Source organism: Ranitomeya variabilis, chromosome 1, assembly GCF_051348905.1.
Source record: "Ranitomeya variabilis isolate aRanVar5 chromosome 1, aRanVar5.hap1, whole genome shotgun sequence".
Taxonomy (NCBI): domain Eukaryota; kingdom Metazoa; phylum Chordata; class Amphibia; order Anura; family Dendrobatidae; genus Ranitomeya; species Ranitomeya variabilis.
The window spans coordinates 592,947,494-592,959,894 of NC_135232.1; the positions used below are offsets into that span (position 1 = coordinate 592,947,494).

The 12,401-nt window shown below is 47.3% G+C and overlaps 1 protein-coding gene across 1 annotated transcript; it reads left to right on the forward strand.

The window, feature by feature from the left end:
* The first annotated feature begins 1,269 nt into the window (after nucleotides 1–1,269).
* RAB25 (RAB25, member RAS oncogene family) lies at nucleotides 1,270–8,904 on the forward strand. Its single transcript, XM_077258418.1, has 5 exons — nucleotides 1,270–1,448; nucleotides 5,580–5,775; nucleotides 5,916–6,112; nucleotides 7,926–8,006; nucleotides 8,086–8,904. Exons 1-5 carry the CDS (start codon nucleotides 1,409–1,411, stop codon nucleotides 8,214–8,216), a joined length of 645 nt encoding a protein of 214 aa, XP_077114533.1. The 5' UTR covers nucleotides 1,270–1,408; the 3' UTR covers nucleotides 8,217–8,904.
* Nucleotides 8,905–12,401: the final 3,497 nt, after the last annotated feature.

A 12,401-nucleotide genomic window follows, 5' to 3' on the forward strand; every position in this document is an offset into this window, starting at 1 on the left:
GGGACAGAGCAGTAGGACATATGGACTGGCTGTACCACTATACCATCGGGGACTGAGCATTGGGACATATTGGACTGACTGTACCACTATACCACCAGGGACAGAGCAGTAGGACATATGGACTGGCTGTGCCACTATACCACCGGGGACTGAGCAGTAGGACATATTGGACTGACTGTACCACCGGGGACTGAGCAGTAGGACATATTGGACTGACTGTACCACTATACCACCAGGGACAGAGCAGTAGGACACATGGACTGGCTGTACCACTATACCCGCCGGGGACTGAGCATTAGGACATATTGGACTGACTGTACCACTATACCACCAGGGACAGAGCAGTAGGACATATGGACTGACTGTACCACCTGGTAGTGAGCTGTAGGACTTATTGGATAGACCACATCGGAGAGATGGCACTGGTTGTACCACTATGCCACCAGGTATAAAATTGGCATATACCATTGGCGTTGTATATGCCTGTAACTTACATCCCACCTGATGCTTTGTGGACTCGATCTTGTGTATAAAATGCGAGGAGGCAGTGACTATTAAATGATACTTATTACACCATTTTATTCTGGGCCACTTGCCCACCAGGAGACATTAGCTACCTCTGTTTTTTTTACAGACTAGTAGTGATGAGCGAATATATTCATTACTCGAGATTTCTCGAGCACGCTCGGGGTCCTCCGAGTATTTTTTAGTGCTCGGAGTTTTAGTTTTTCTTGCCGCAGCTGAATGATTTACATCTGATAGCCAGCATAAGTACATGTGGGGGTTGCCTGGTTGCTAGGGAACCCCCACATGTACTTATGCTGGCTAACAGATGTAAATCATTCAGCTGCAGCAAGAAAAACTAAATGTCCGAGCACTAAAAAATACCCGGAGGACCCCGAGCGTGCTCGAGAAATCTCGAGTAACGAGTATATTCGCTCATCACTACAGACTAGGTGAGAACCCTTGGCCCCAACGCTTCCAATTTCTGCTCCTGAGTATCTAAGCCTGCGCCCCGTGACGTATGGTCCAGTGGGGCTGGGGTATCTAAGCCTATTTTATTTGCGATACTGCCTTCTGAGGCAAGGTATCTAAGCTTTGTGGCAGCAGGGACGTGGTTAATAATCCGTTGGTAGCGATTGCTTCATGGCTGTAATTAAAGGGCCGGAGATCTGCTTTACCTGTTAGTCCTGAAAGGTGACACCTAACCAAATACAGAACGCCCACTGAGTCACCGCGCCTCACCGCGCTCCACCTGTCTGCCGGAAGTGCCGCAGGTATGCGAGGAATCCCCTCCGCCACCTGCAGATCAGCCAGGGGCTCCGTTTACTAGGACCACACCGCACCGCCAAGGGGGCAGAACCGCTACCAGGAGGGCGACACAGGCAGCTGATGCCCAGGACCAGCCATGAAATCTGAAGAGGATGAATATAACTTTGTGTTCAAAGGTGAGTCAGTCCGCCCATCCCAGCACCCAACACCCCCGCTGCAACCCACCACCATAAACGCACCGTGCCCGAGCAAAGTTCCGCAATCTCACTTTAGCATTAGAGCAGTTCCCTTTTCAGAAAAATATGTTCTGGGCGTACAGACGGTGCTGGTATCACCTAGACACTATAAGGCGGCTTTATTTGTGCATGACGGTATTATATCGGTGCTAGTTTGCATTTTCTGGCCATTTTCTTTGGTGCTTCACGCACCATATAGACCTATGTGGCACTATATGGTGTGATTATTGGAGCTCGGTATAGCACTATTTAGGGACTATATGGCGGTATAATAAAGTATGGCATGCACTATTGTTTGGGAAAAGTGAGGAGATATTTAGGTATTAAAGGGCATCCACTTTGACCATGGCATGGCACCATATGGTGATATTATTTCAGCACTATATGGCAGTATTATTTCACTACGCTCTGGTCATAATTATTTTGGCATGGCACGGCACAATTATTTGGTTATTACATGCTGTTGCGGGCCCTGTATTGTGCTAGTGTTTAGATATGTTATGGCGGTATTATATAAGCACTATATGACACTATTATTTTACCGTTGTATGTTGCTGCAGCTCTTTTATATTGTTATTATTTTTATATGCCACTCTTAATTGGTCACTTTATGACAGTATAACTTTTACTGGCACTGTATGGCACTATTATTTGACCAATATTTGTTGCTGTGGGCCCCGTGTGTATTTCTGCACTATATGGTGGTAATATTTTGGCACTATTATTTGATCCTTGTACGTTAGGATTATTTTTGCACTGTACGGTGTTAATAGACGCTGTAAAATGCTGTTATTTTGCTGTATGGCAACATTATTTCTGCACTATTGTGCACTTTGATATTAGCATTACATGTTGCTACGGGCCCTGTATGGAACTGTTATGTGGCCGCAGTATGTTGCTGCAGCTCCTGTATATCGGTACTATTTCACTGTAAGGTGATAATATTTACATGTCACTGTATGATGGTGTAATTAAAGCATTATATGACACTACTATTTGACCATTTTCTGTTGCTTCAGGCCTGTATACTAGTGTCATTTGTATACTGTATTTTGTTAATACTTGGATACTATATGGTACTCTTATTTGGTTACTATATCATAGCAGTATCATTTAAGCTCTCTATGGCACTATTATTTGACCATTTCATTTTGCTGCAAACCATGTATTTTTGGATTATTTATGCACTGTATGTTGGTATTATTTAGATTTTTTATGGTGGTAATACTTAGCACTGTATGGCACTACTTTTTGATCAGTATATATATTGTACTGTATATATGGTTATAGGCACTGTATGGTGGTAATATTTAGATATATTTTGGTGGTTATATTTGGGCCCAGTCCGTGCTGATATTTAGCCATTCTACGCTGCTACAGGCGCTGTATGCTGACCTTCTTTATGCACTGTAAGGTGTTAATATTTGGATACCGTATGGCAGTATTACTTCAGCACTGTATGGCGCATTTGTTTCATGTTATATGTTGTTGTGAGCCCTGTATCCACGTATTTTTTTTCCGCACTGTATGGCGGTATTATTAATGCATAGTTTTGATGACCGTGCCTTCGTCTCTACTCGCATCCAAAGCTAAATCCATAATTGTGCCAGTTTCCTATCCCCCTGGAGGAGTACGTTGGGGGCCCCACGATATCCTATCCCCCCGGAGGAGGACGTTGGGGCCCCATGATACCTCAACAGTCCTGGGACTCTCGAGGCCTATGCACCCCGTGTACCCATGCCGTTCCTTCCTCCGGTCAGAGGCCTAACCTTTCCTCCCAGCACCATGGTTATCACACGGAGTATTTGCCTACAAACATGACCTGACCCATAAAACATGTCCTAATGATAAAACTTCAGATAAAAGTTTCTGCCGTCTAACGACCTCGTCCTGGAGAATAAAAGGTTGCGTAAAGACGTGTAGCGCTGACTTGTACTGCTCATCCTGATGATCTGGTTCTTGAATGTAATGCTAGAATGTTGGTGAAGACTGACACATGTCTACAGATCCAGATTAAAAACTAGTTATTTTTCATTTATTATGCTGCGACTTGTAGTGCAATATCACAATCTTGTCCTTGTGATCAGCGACTAATAATAGCTAGAAATATCCCGCCATATATCAGAGTAATTGTCTCCATGAGGAAAAGGTCTCACGAGGAATCGTCTGCATGTGATCCATACAAGGTGATAAAAAAGCACCGCAGATAACCGTACCACTGAGAAATAATGCAGCTGTATCTAATCCTGTCGTGTGGTACGACCTGCTGTATCTAAACAAATTTACCTGAAAGAAAAAGCTGTTGTTGCCTGATAGCAATCAATCACAGCACAGCTTTCATTTTTAAAGAGCAGAATTTCAAAAGAAAGCTGCACTCTGATTGGTTGCTATGGGCATCAACAGTTTTGCTCAATGGCAGCTTCATAAGTATCCCTCCATGTGTGCGATTCTGCCTGATGAGCCACGTGATAGGCTTAGATACACAACTCAACAGCCTGGCACACATAATGGGCTTAGATACACCGCTTATCAGACTCTTGCACACTATAAGCTTAGATACATTGTTATGAAAACTTTCATACATGATATTGTGCTGCTACACTACTGTATCTAAGCCTATCATTTGAGTTTGAACCAGTGTATCTAAGCCTGTGATGTGACCCCAAAAATGTAAGGTGGTATATACTGTGAATGCGTCTGACCGCCACCGTCACACTGTGTGTATGAATCCCAGGCCTTTCATGTGTGATACCGTATATGACGACTCCATGATTGGCCGCATCTGGGCGTTACGGCTTGTGAAGCGTGAGGCCGCCACTTTCATGACACATGGGAAATAGTCGGGTGTGTGATACAAGTCCCAACATAACTGATGAGTGGGAAAGGGCGAGACACCCTCACATCATCCACACCACACAGGACACCGCTGAGAGGATTCCCACACGCTGCTGAGCCGTGCATCTAATCTTCTACTGTGTGATACTGTCCGCTGAGCCTCCCATCCTGTGTGATACTGCCTGCTGAGCCGTGTATCTAATCCTATCCTGTGTGATACTGTCTGCTGAGCCGTGTATCTAATCCTCTCCTGTGTGATACTGTCTGCTGAGCTATGTATCTAATCCTCTCCTGTGTGATACTGTCTGCTGAGCTGTGTATCTAATCATATCCTGTGTGATACTGTCTGCTGAGCTATGTATCTAATCCTATCCTGTGTGATACTGTCTGCTGAGCCGTGTATCTAATCCTATCCTATGTGATACTGACTGCTGAGCTGTGTATCTAATCCTATCCTGTGTGATACTTTCTGCTGAGCTGTGTATCTAATCCTATACTGTGCGATACTGTCTGCTGAGCCGTGTATCTAATCCTATCCTGTGTGATACTGACTGCTGAGCTGTGTATCTAATCCTATCCTGTGTGATACTTTCTGCTGAGCCGTGTATCTAATCCTATCCTGTGTGATACTGGTCTGAGCCATGTATCTAATCCTCTCCTGTGTGATACTGTCTGCTGAGCTGTGTATCTAATCCTCTCCTGTGCGATACTGTCTGCTGAGCTGTGTATCTAATCCTATCCTGTATGATACTGTCTGCTGAGCCGTGTATCTAATCCTATCCTGTGTGATACTGTCTGCTGAGCCGTGTATCTAATCCTATCCTGTATGATACTGTCTGCTGAGCTGTGTATCTAATCCTATCCTGTGTGATACTGTCTGCTGAGCCGTGTATCTAATCCTCTCCTGTGCGATACTGTCTGCTGAGCTGTGTATCTAATCCTATCCTGTGTGATACTGTCTGCTGAGCCGTGTATCTAATCCTCTCCTGTGTGATACTGTCTGCTGAGCTGTGTATCTAATCCTATCCTGTATGATACTTTCTGCTGAGCCGTGTATCTAATCCTATCCTGTGTGATACTGGTCTGAGCCATGTATCTAATCCTATCATGTGTGATACTGTCTGCTGAGCTGTGTATCTAATCCTATCCTGTGTGATACTGTCTGCTGAGCCGTGTATCTAATCCTATCCTATGTGTCGCCCCCTGCTGGCCTGACCCATCACTTTTTCTCCGCAGTGGTCCTGATTGGAGAGTCCGGGGTGGGTAAGACCAATCTCCTGTCCAGATTCACCAGGAATGAGTTTAACCACGACAGCCGCACCACGATTGGCGTGGAGTTCTCCACCCGGACGCTGACGCTGGACGGTCATCTGGTGAAAGCTCAGATCTGGGACACAGCAGGACTGGAGCGTTATAGAGCCATTACATCTGCGTAAGTTACATAGCCCCTCCCCTCTCCGAGCAAGGAACGCCCCCTATGATAGAAACGCCCATTTTCATGTAAATTTAAAGGGTTTGTTCCACAATCAATTCTTACCTACCCACTGGTGGGCTCATTTCCTCCTCTTCCAGTTATTACCGGGGGGCTGTTGGGGCTCTCCTGGTGTATGACATCACCAAGCATCAGTCGTATGAAAGTGTGGACCGGTGGCTCAAGGAGCTGTATGACCACGCGGATGCCAGTATCCTTGTGATGCTGGTCGGAAACAAGTCTGACCTGGCAGATGAGGCCCGGGAGGTGCCGATAGAGGAAGCCAAGATGTATGCAGGTAATGTGAACCACTGGGGGCTATTGTGTATGGGTACGGGTGGTGAGGAGAATTACTGTGGGGCGTCTGTTTTCAAACTACAAAAACTCTCCTCTCTGTCCTGTACCTACACGGAGGAGCTGGGACCCCAGTATTTCACAAGCTGTCATTGCTATGATTACTCATCCCCCAAGACTGCTACACAGACTGTGTGCCAGATACTGTATAGGGTGACTCATATATAGTATGATGCCCCTCACAGCCCCCCTATGTACAATAGGATATTCTTCACAGCTCCCCTATGTACAATAGAATGCCCCTCACAGCCCCCCTATGTACAGTAGGATGCCCCTCACAGCCCCCCTATGTACAGTAGGATGTCCCTCACAGCCCCCTATGTACAGTAGGATGTCCCTCACAGCCCCCCATGTACAGTAGGATGCCCCTCACAGCCCCCCTATGTACAGTAGGATGTCCATCACAGCCCCCCTATGTACAGTAGGATGTCCCCCGCAGCCCCCCTATGTACAGTAGGATGTCCCCCGCAACCCCCCTATGTACAGTAGGATGTCCCTCACAGCCCCCCTATGTACAGTAGGATGCCCCTCACAGCCCCCCTATGTACAGTAGGATGCCCCTCACAGCCCCCTTATGTACAGTAGGATGCCCCTCAGCCCCCCTATGTACAGTAGGATTTCCCTTACAGCCCCCCTATGTACAGTAGGATGTCCCTTACAGCCCCCCTATGTACAGTAGGATGACCCTCACAGCCCCCTATGTACAGTATGATGCCCCCTATGTACAGTAGGATGCACCTCACAGCCCCCCTATGTACAGTATGATGTCCCTCACAGCCCCCCCTATACACAGTAGGATGCCCCCTATGTACAGTAGGATGCACCTCACAGCCCCCCTATGTACAGTAGGATGTCCCTCACAGCCCCCCTATATACAGTAGGATGCCCCCTATGTACAGTAGGATGCACCTCACAGCCCCCCTGTGTACAGTAAGATGTCCCTCAAAGCCCCCCTATGTACAGTAGGATGCCCCCTATGTACAGTAGGATGCACCTCACAGCCCTCCTATGTACAGTAGGATGTCCCTCACAGCCCCCCTATGTACAGTAGGATGTCCCTCACAGCCCCCCTATGTACAGTAGGATGCCCCTCACAGCCCCTTATGTACAGTAGGATGTCCCTCACAGCCCCCCTATGTACAGTAGGATGTCCCTCACAGCCACCCTATGTACAGTAGGATGCCCCTCACAGCCCCCCTATGTACAGTAGGATGCCCCCCTATGTACAGTAGGATGTCCCTCACAGCCCCCTATTTACCATATAGTGTTCCCTTATATATAGTATGATGGCCCCACAACCCTATACCCAGCAGCGCAGTCTTCATCTCCTCCTCTAACGTTTACAATGAGCCTGCAGAGGCGGTGCGATGCAATGACCTCATTGCGCTGCCTACATGGGTACGCTAGGGTCCCGAAAGCTGCAGGCCTAACAGCGGTTTGCGATTTACAAGATGGACAGTGATAGAGCCAGGAGCCAGAACTCCCCGCTATATCAGATTGAACTGTCGACTTCCTTCACCTGGGTGGTGCTTCCTACTCCTGGGTGGGGCTTCCTACTCCTGGGTAGGGCTTCCTTCTCCTGGATGGAGTCTAGATAGAATATTTGCATAAAGCCTGATATACGTATAATTAAAGGTTTATCCAGTAAAAAAACAATGCTCAAATGACAAACGATGGTGTCCTATGGCCTCTGCTGATCCCACCACCAGGTTTCCGTCAATGTCCCTCACCCCATCTCTGGTTCTTGTTCCCTATAGACAGTAATGGCTTGTCATTTATGGAAACGTCAGCGCTTGACTCCACCAATGTTGAACTAGCCTTCGAAACCATCCTTAGGGGTAAGTGTCCTGTCCTCCTACTTTACAGGGTCTGAGGACAGTCTAGATATGACAGTACACATTTGACCTTGTCTTCTAGATATCTACAAAAGGGTCCTGAAGAGCAAAGGAGAAGCGCCCAAAGAAAACATTGTGGTCTTATCTAACGACACTCCCACCACACAGGGTCAAGATGCCGAAACCAAGAAGGCTTGTTGCAGAAACATCTAGGCATGACCAGTCCATCCCAAATCGTAGGAAAAGCTCCAGAGCCTTCCGGGTCACCTAGAAGGAAGACTGCAGAAGGAGAACTTGCGGAGGTGACTGATCAGAAACATGGAGGACTGGCCTAATGGACCCTTGTCCAGACTCAGTCTTCACCACCTAAGAGCTGCAAGAACTTTGTAAAGTTTGATCTTTGGTCACAAGTTTGGTTTTGATCTCTTCCAAAATGTTCCAGAATTTTATTCTTGAAGCTTCCAAATTCACTCTCCTCCAGAAGGAAGAAAACTGTCTGTAGCGCCACCTAGAGGAAAAAGAATGTATCTGGTGCCACCTATAGGAAAAAAACTGTCTCTGGTACAACCTACAGGTGGCGCTGGAGAAAAGGTTTCCCCTATCTGGAGGTGAGCTGATTTTTCCCAGGAGCGTTGCTTGGAAGACCCCAGCCCCAGATTGATCTCCTCTAGGAGAATCGCACCCCCTAGAGCTGCAAAAGCAATTTAAGGCGGATATAAGCAAAGTTTGGAGATCCGGGCCCCATTGTGTAACATGTACCGTTCCAATCTCCCTGTGGCCATGTGTTTAATCTGGTTTTATCAATAAGCAGTTTGGAAAATATATGAAAAACGATTTATAAGTGAAAAGCGTCTATTCACTGCTTACTATTTGTACAAAAATGCATCTTTTTTTTCCTTAATATTCGTATTGGAGTGATTAATTATATAGAAAAAGAAAACCTATAAATGTTGTCTAGAAAGTGCTTGTACCAGTGACTAACGGGGAGGTTTTCAGGAAATTTTTACCAAAAATGCTATTTAAATGCAATTCACTGTATGTCCAGTAGATGTCACTGTATCCATTAGTTTAGAAGCAGAGCTCTAGCCAGGCTTTCTATAGTAAACAGTGACATCTACTGGTGAAATGTGGATATTGCAGATTAACCAGTAATATTTTGTAAATATTTCTAAAATGGAGTCACAACCACTCCAGAAAGGTGTCAGGGTTCACAAAGCACTGCCAGAAAGGTGTCAGGGCACACAAAGAACTGCCAGAAAGGTGTTGGGGAATGTGGAGCATCCGGGTTATGCCAGAAAGATGTCAAGGCATGCAGGGCGTCTCCAGAAAGGTGTTAGAGATTGAGGAGAGTCGAGGATATGTCCGAACTGTGTCAGGGCAAGCAGAGCGAACCAGAAAGGTGACAAAGCAGGCAGAACGTTATCAGAAAGGTGTCAGGGCAGGCAGAGCATAGCCATAAAGGTGTCAGGGCATGCAGGGAGACTCCATTAAGGTGCCAGGGCACACAGGGCAGCGCCATAAAGGTGTCAGGGACCGCAGAGCGTTGCCCTAAAGGTGTCAGGACATGCAAAGCATTGCGATAATGGTGTCAGGGCATGCAGAGCATTGCCATAATAGTGTCAGGGCATGCAGAGCGTTGTCATAATGGTGTCAGGGCATGCAGAGCGTTGTCATAATGGTGTCAGGGCATGCAGAGCGTTGTCATAATGGTGTCAGGGCATGCAGAGCGTTGTCATAATGGTGTCAGGGCATGCAGAGCGTTGCCATAATGGTGTCAGGGCATGCAGAGCGTTGCCATAATGGTGTCAGGGCATGCAGAGCGTTGTCATAATGGTGTCAGGGCATGCAGAGCGTTGTCATAATGGTGTCAGGGCATGCAGAGCGTTGCCATAATGGTGTCAGGGCATGCAGAGCGTTGCCATAATGGTGTCAGGGCATGCAGAGCGTTGCCATAATGGTGTCAGGGCATGCAGAGCGTTGCCATAATGGTGTCAGGGCATGCAGAGCGTTGCCATAATGGTGTCAGGGCATGCAGAGCGTTGCCATAATGGTGTCAGGGCATGCAGAGCGTTGTCATAATGGTGTCAGGGCATGCAGAGCGTTGCCATAACGGTGTCAGGGCATGCAGAGCGTTGTCATAATGGTGTCAGGGCATGCAGAGCGTTGTCATAATGGTGTTCGGGCATGCAGAGCGTTGCCATAATGGTGTCAGGGCATGCAGAGCGTTGCCATAATGGTGTCAGGGCATGCAGAGCGTTGTCATAATGGTGTTCGGGCATGCAGAGCGTTGCCATAATGGTGTCAGGGCATGCAGAGCGTTGTCATAATGGTGTTCGGGCATGCAGAGCGTTGCCATAATGGTGTCAGGGCATGCAGAGCGTTGCCATAATGGTGTCAGGGCATGCAGAGCGTTGTCATAATGGTGTCAGGGCATGCAGAGCGTTGCCATAATGGTGTCAGGGCATGCAGAGCGTTGCCATAATGGTGTCAGGGCAAGCAGAGCGTTGCCATAATGGTGTCAGGGCATGCAGAGCATTGCCCTAAAGGTGTCAGGGCACAGAGAGCATTGGCATAAAAGGTGTCAGGGTATGGAGAGCATTTCCAGAAAGGTTATTACCTTATTAGACTAGGATGCCCTGGGGTTATTACTGCTCTGCGCTCACATGGCTCAGGAAGGTAAACCACAGGGCACAGTCTCCACGCCTCAGCTCCACCCGCAATCATTGCCTTATGAACTGGCTGTCAGCACGTTGAGAGGTGGCACTTCAGAAAGCGTGTAACCACAGGAGCGGCGGGGGTGTCTGGAGCCCATAGGAGGCACTGACTAAGGGCTCATACTCACCTGCGAGAAAATCAGAGGAGTCTCACATGTTAATACCCGGCACTTAGATCGGAGCGTACGGCTGCATAGGAATACATGCATCCGCACGCTCCGCTCCTGAGTGCTGGCAGCAGCGCCGGGTATTAACATGCAAGACTCCTCCGAGTTTCTCGCAGGTGAGTAGCTATATGCAAATATCTGTTAGCCGTTATTCCCGATATAGTGGAGTATTGACTGTAAAACACAGGCGGCTCCTGCACATCTACTGTGCGCCACCATAACTGGTATGTACAATTATGGTAGTTTGCAGTAAAGGGTTCTTTGATGAAAACAAGTTATCACTGATCCACAGGCTAGGAAGGTGATAACTTGTTGATCGCTGGAATCCGACCATTGGAAGCCGCAATGATCGGAAGAATGGGGAACCTTTATCCATGACAGGACACTTTTATCCCCATTTTAAAATGCAGCAGCAGGTCGGATGTCTGACCGCAGCTCTATTTATCCTCTTTTGAGCTGTTAGAAAAAGCCAAGTGCTGCACTTGGTGGCCACTAGGAAATTAATGGATCAGTAGTCAAGTCAGGTATGTCGCTCCCACTAGGAAATTAATGGATCAGTAGTCAAGTCAGGTATGTCGCTCCATTCTAGTGTTTGTAAAGGAGATCTGCCCAGCAACAGGCTGCAGGGAGAGATATAGTTAAGTGTTAGGACTAGTGATGAGCGAATATACTCGTTACTCGAGATTTCTCGAACATGCTCGGGTGACCTCCGAGTATTTTTTAGTACTTGGAGATTTAGTTTTTCTTGCCGCAGCCGAATGATTTACATCTCTTAGCCAGCATAAGTACATGTGGGGGTTCCCTAGCAACCAGGCAACCCCCACATGTACTTATGCTGGCTAAGAGATGTAAATCATTCAGCTGAGGCGATGAAAACTAAATCTCCGAGCACTAAAAAATACTCAGAGGTCACACGAGCATGTTCGAGAAATCTCGAGTAACGAGTATATTCACTCATCACTAGTTAGGACTAGTACAGAGAGGAAGGGCTTAGTGTTAGGGACAGGACTATGCATCCTGGATAGTTAGTTTGAGTTCATTCGTTACTGTGACAAAGTCAAGTTCAAGGTGCAGTGGGCCTACAGCAAAAATGAGCACATGTTGGTATGAGGCCCTACAAAATTCCCTGCTGACATTCCTGCAATATCCGGAGCTCAAGGTTCAAGACAGGAGCTATGGAGAGCACCTCAACCACTTCCTCAACAGAGGAAGAAGGACGTGGAACCTTGTGTGGAAAAAGTTGGTGACCTCGGTAATGACCCAGAACTGAACAGGGAATTCCTGGGGCTGACAGGATCAGTGAGCGTAGGGATAGTCAAGGAAGAATGGATAGCAATGCAGGAAACGTGCTGCACTAAGGAAACAAAAACCGGAGGGTGCTGTGCCCAATGCTGCGGGTTATAATCTGATGAACCTGAACTGTCAAGTAAACTGTTGTGTTAAAACGGCCTAGGTGTCCCCTGATATGTGTTTGACGGCTCCTTAAGATGAAGAACTGGAGAGAGCGGACGTTTGCG

Bases quoted from the DNA above. Each gene is read 5' to 3' on its own strand.
- RAB25 (XM_077258418.1), top strand. From the start codon at position 1,409: ATGAAATCTGAAGAGGATGAATATAACTTTGTGTTCAAAG. The intron at 1,449-5,579 runs GTGAGTCAGTCC...TTTTCTCCGCAG, and splicing joins ATATAACTTTGTGTTCAAAG to TGGTCCTGATTGGAGAGTCC. The intron at 5,776-5,915 runs GTAAGTTACATA...CTCCTCTTCCAG, and splicing joins TATAGAGCCATTACATCTGC to TTATTACCGGGGGGCTGTTG.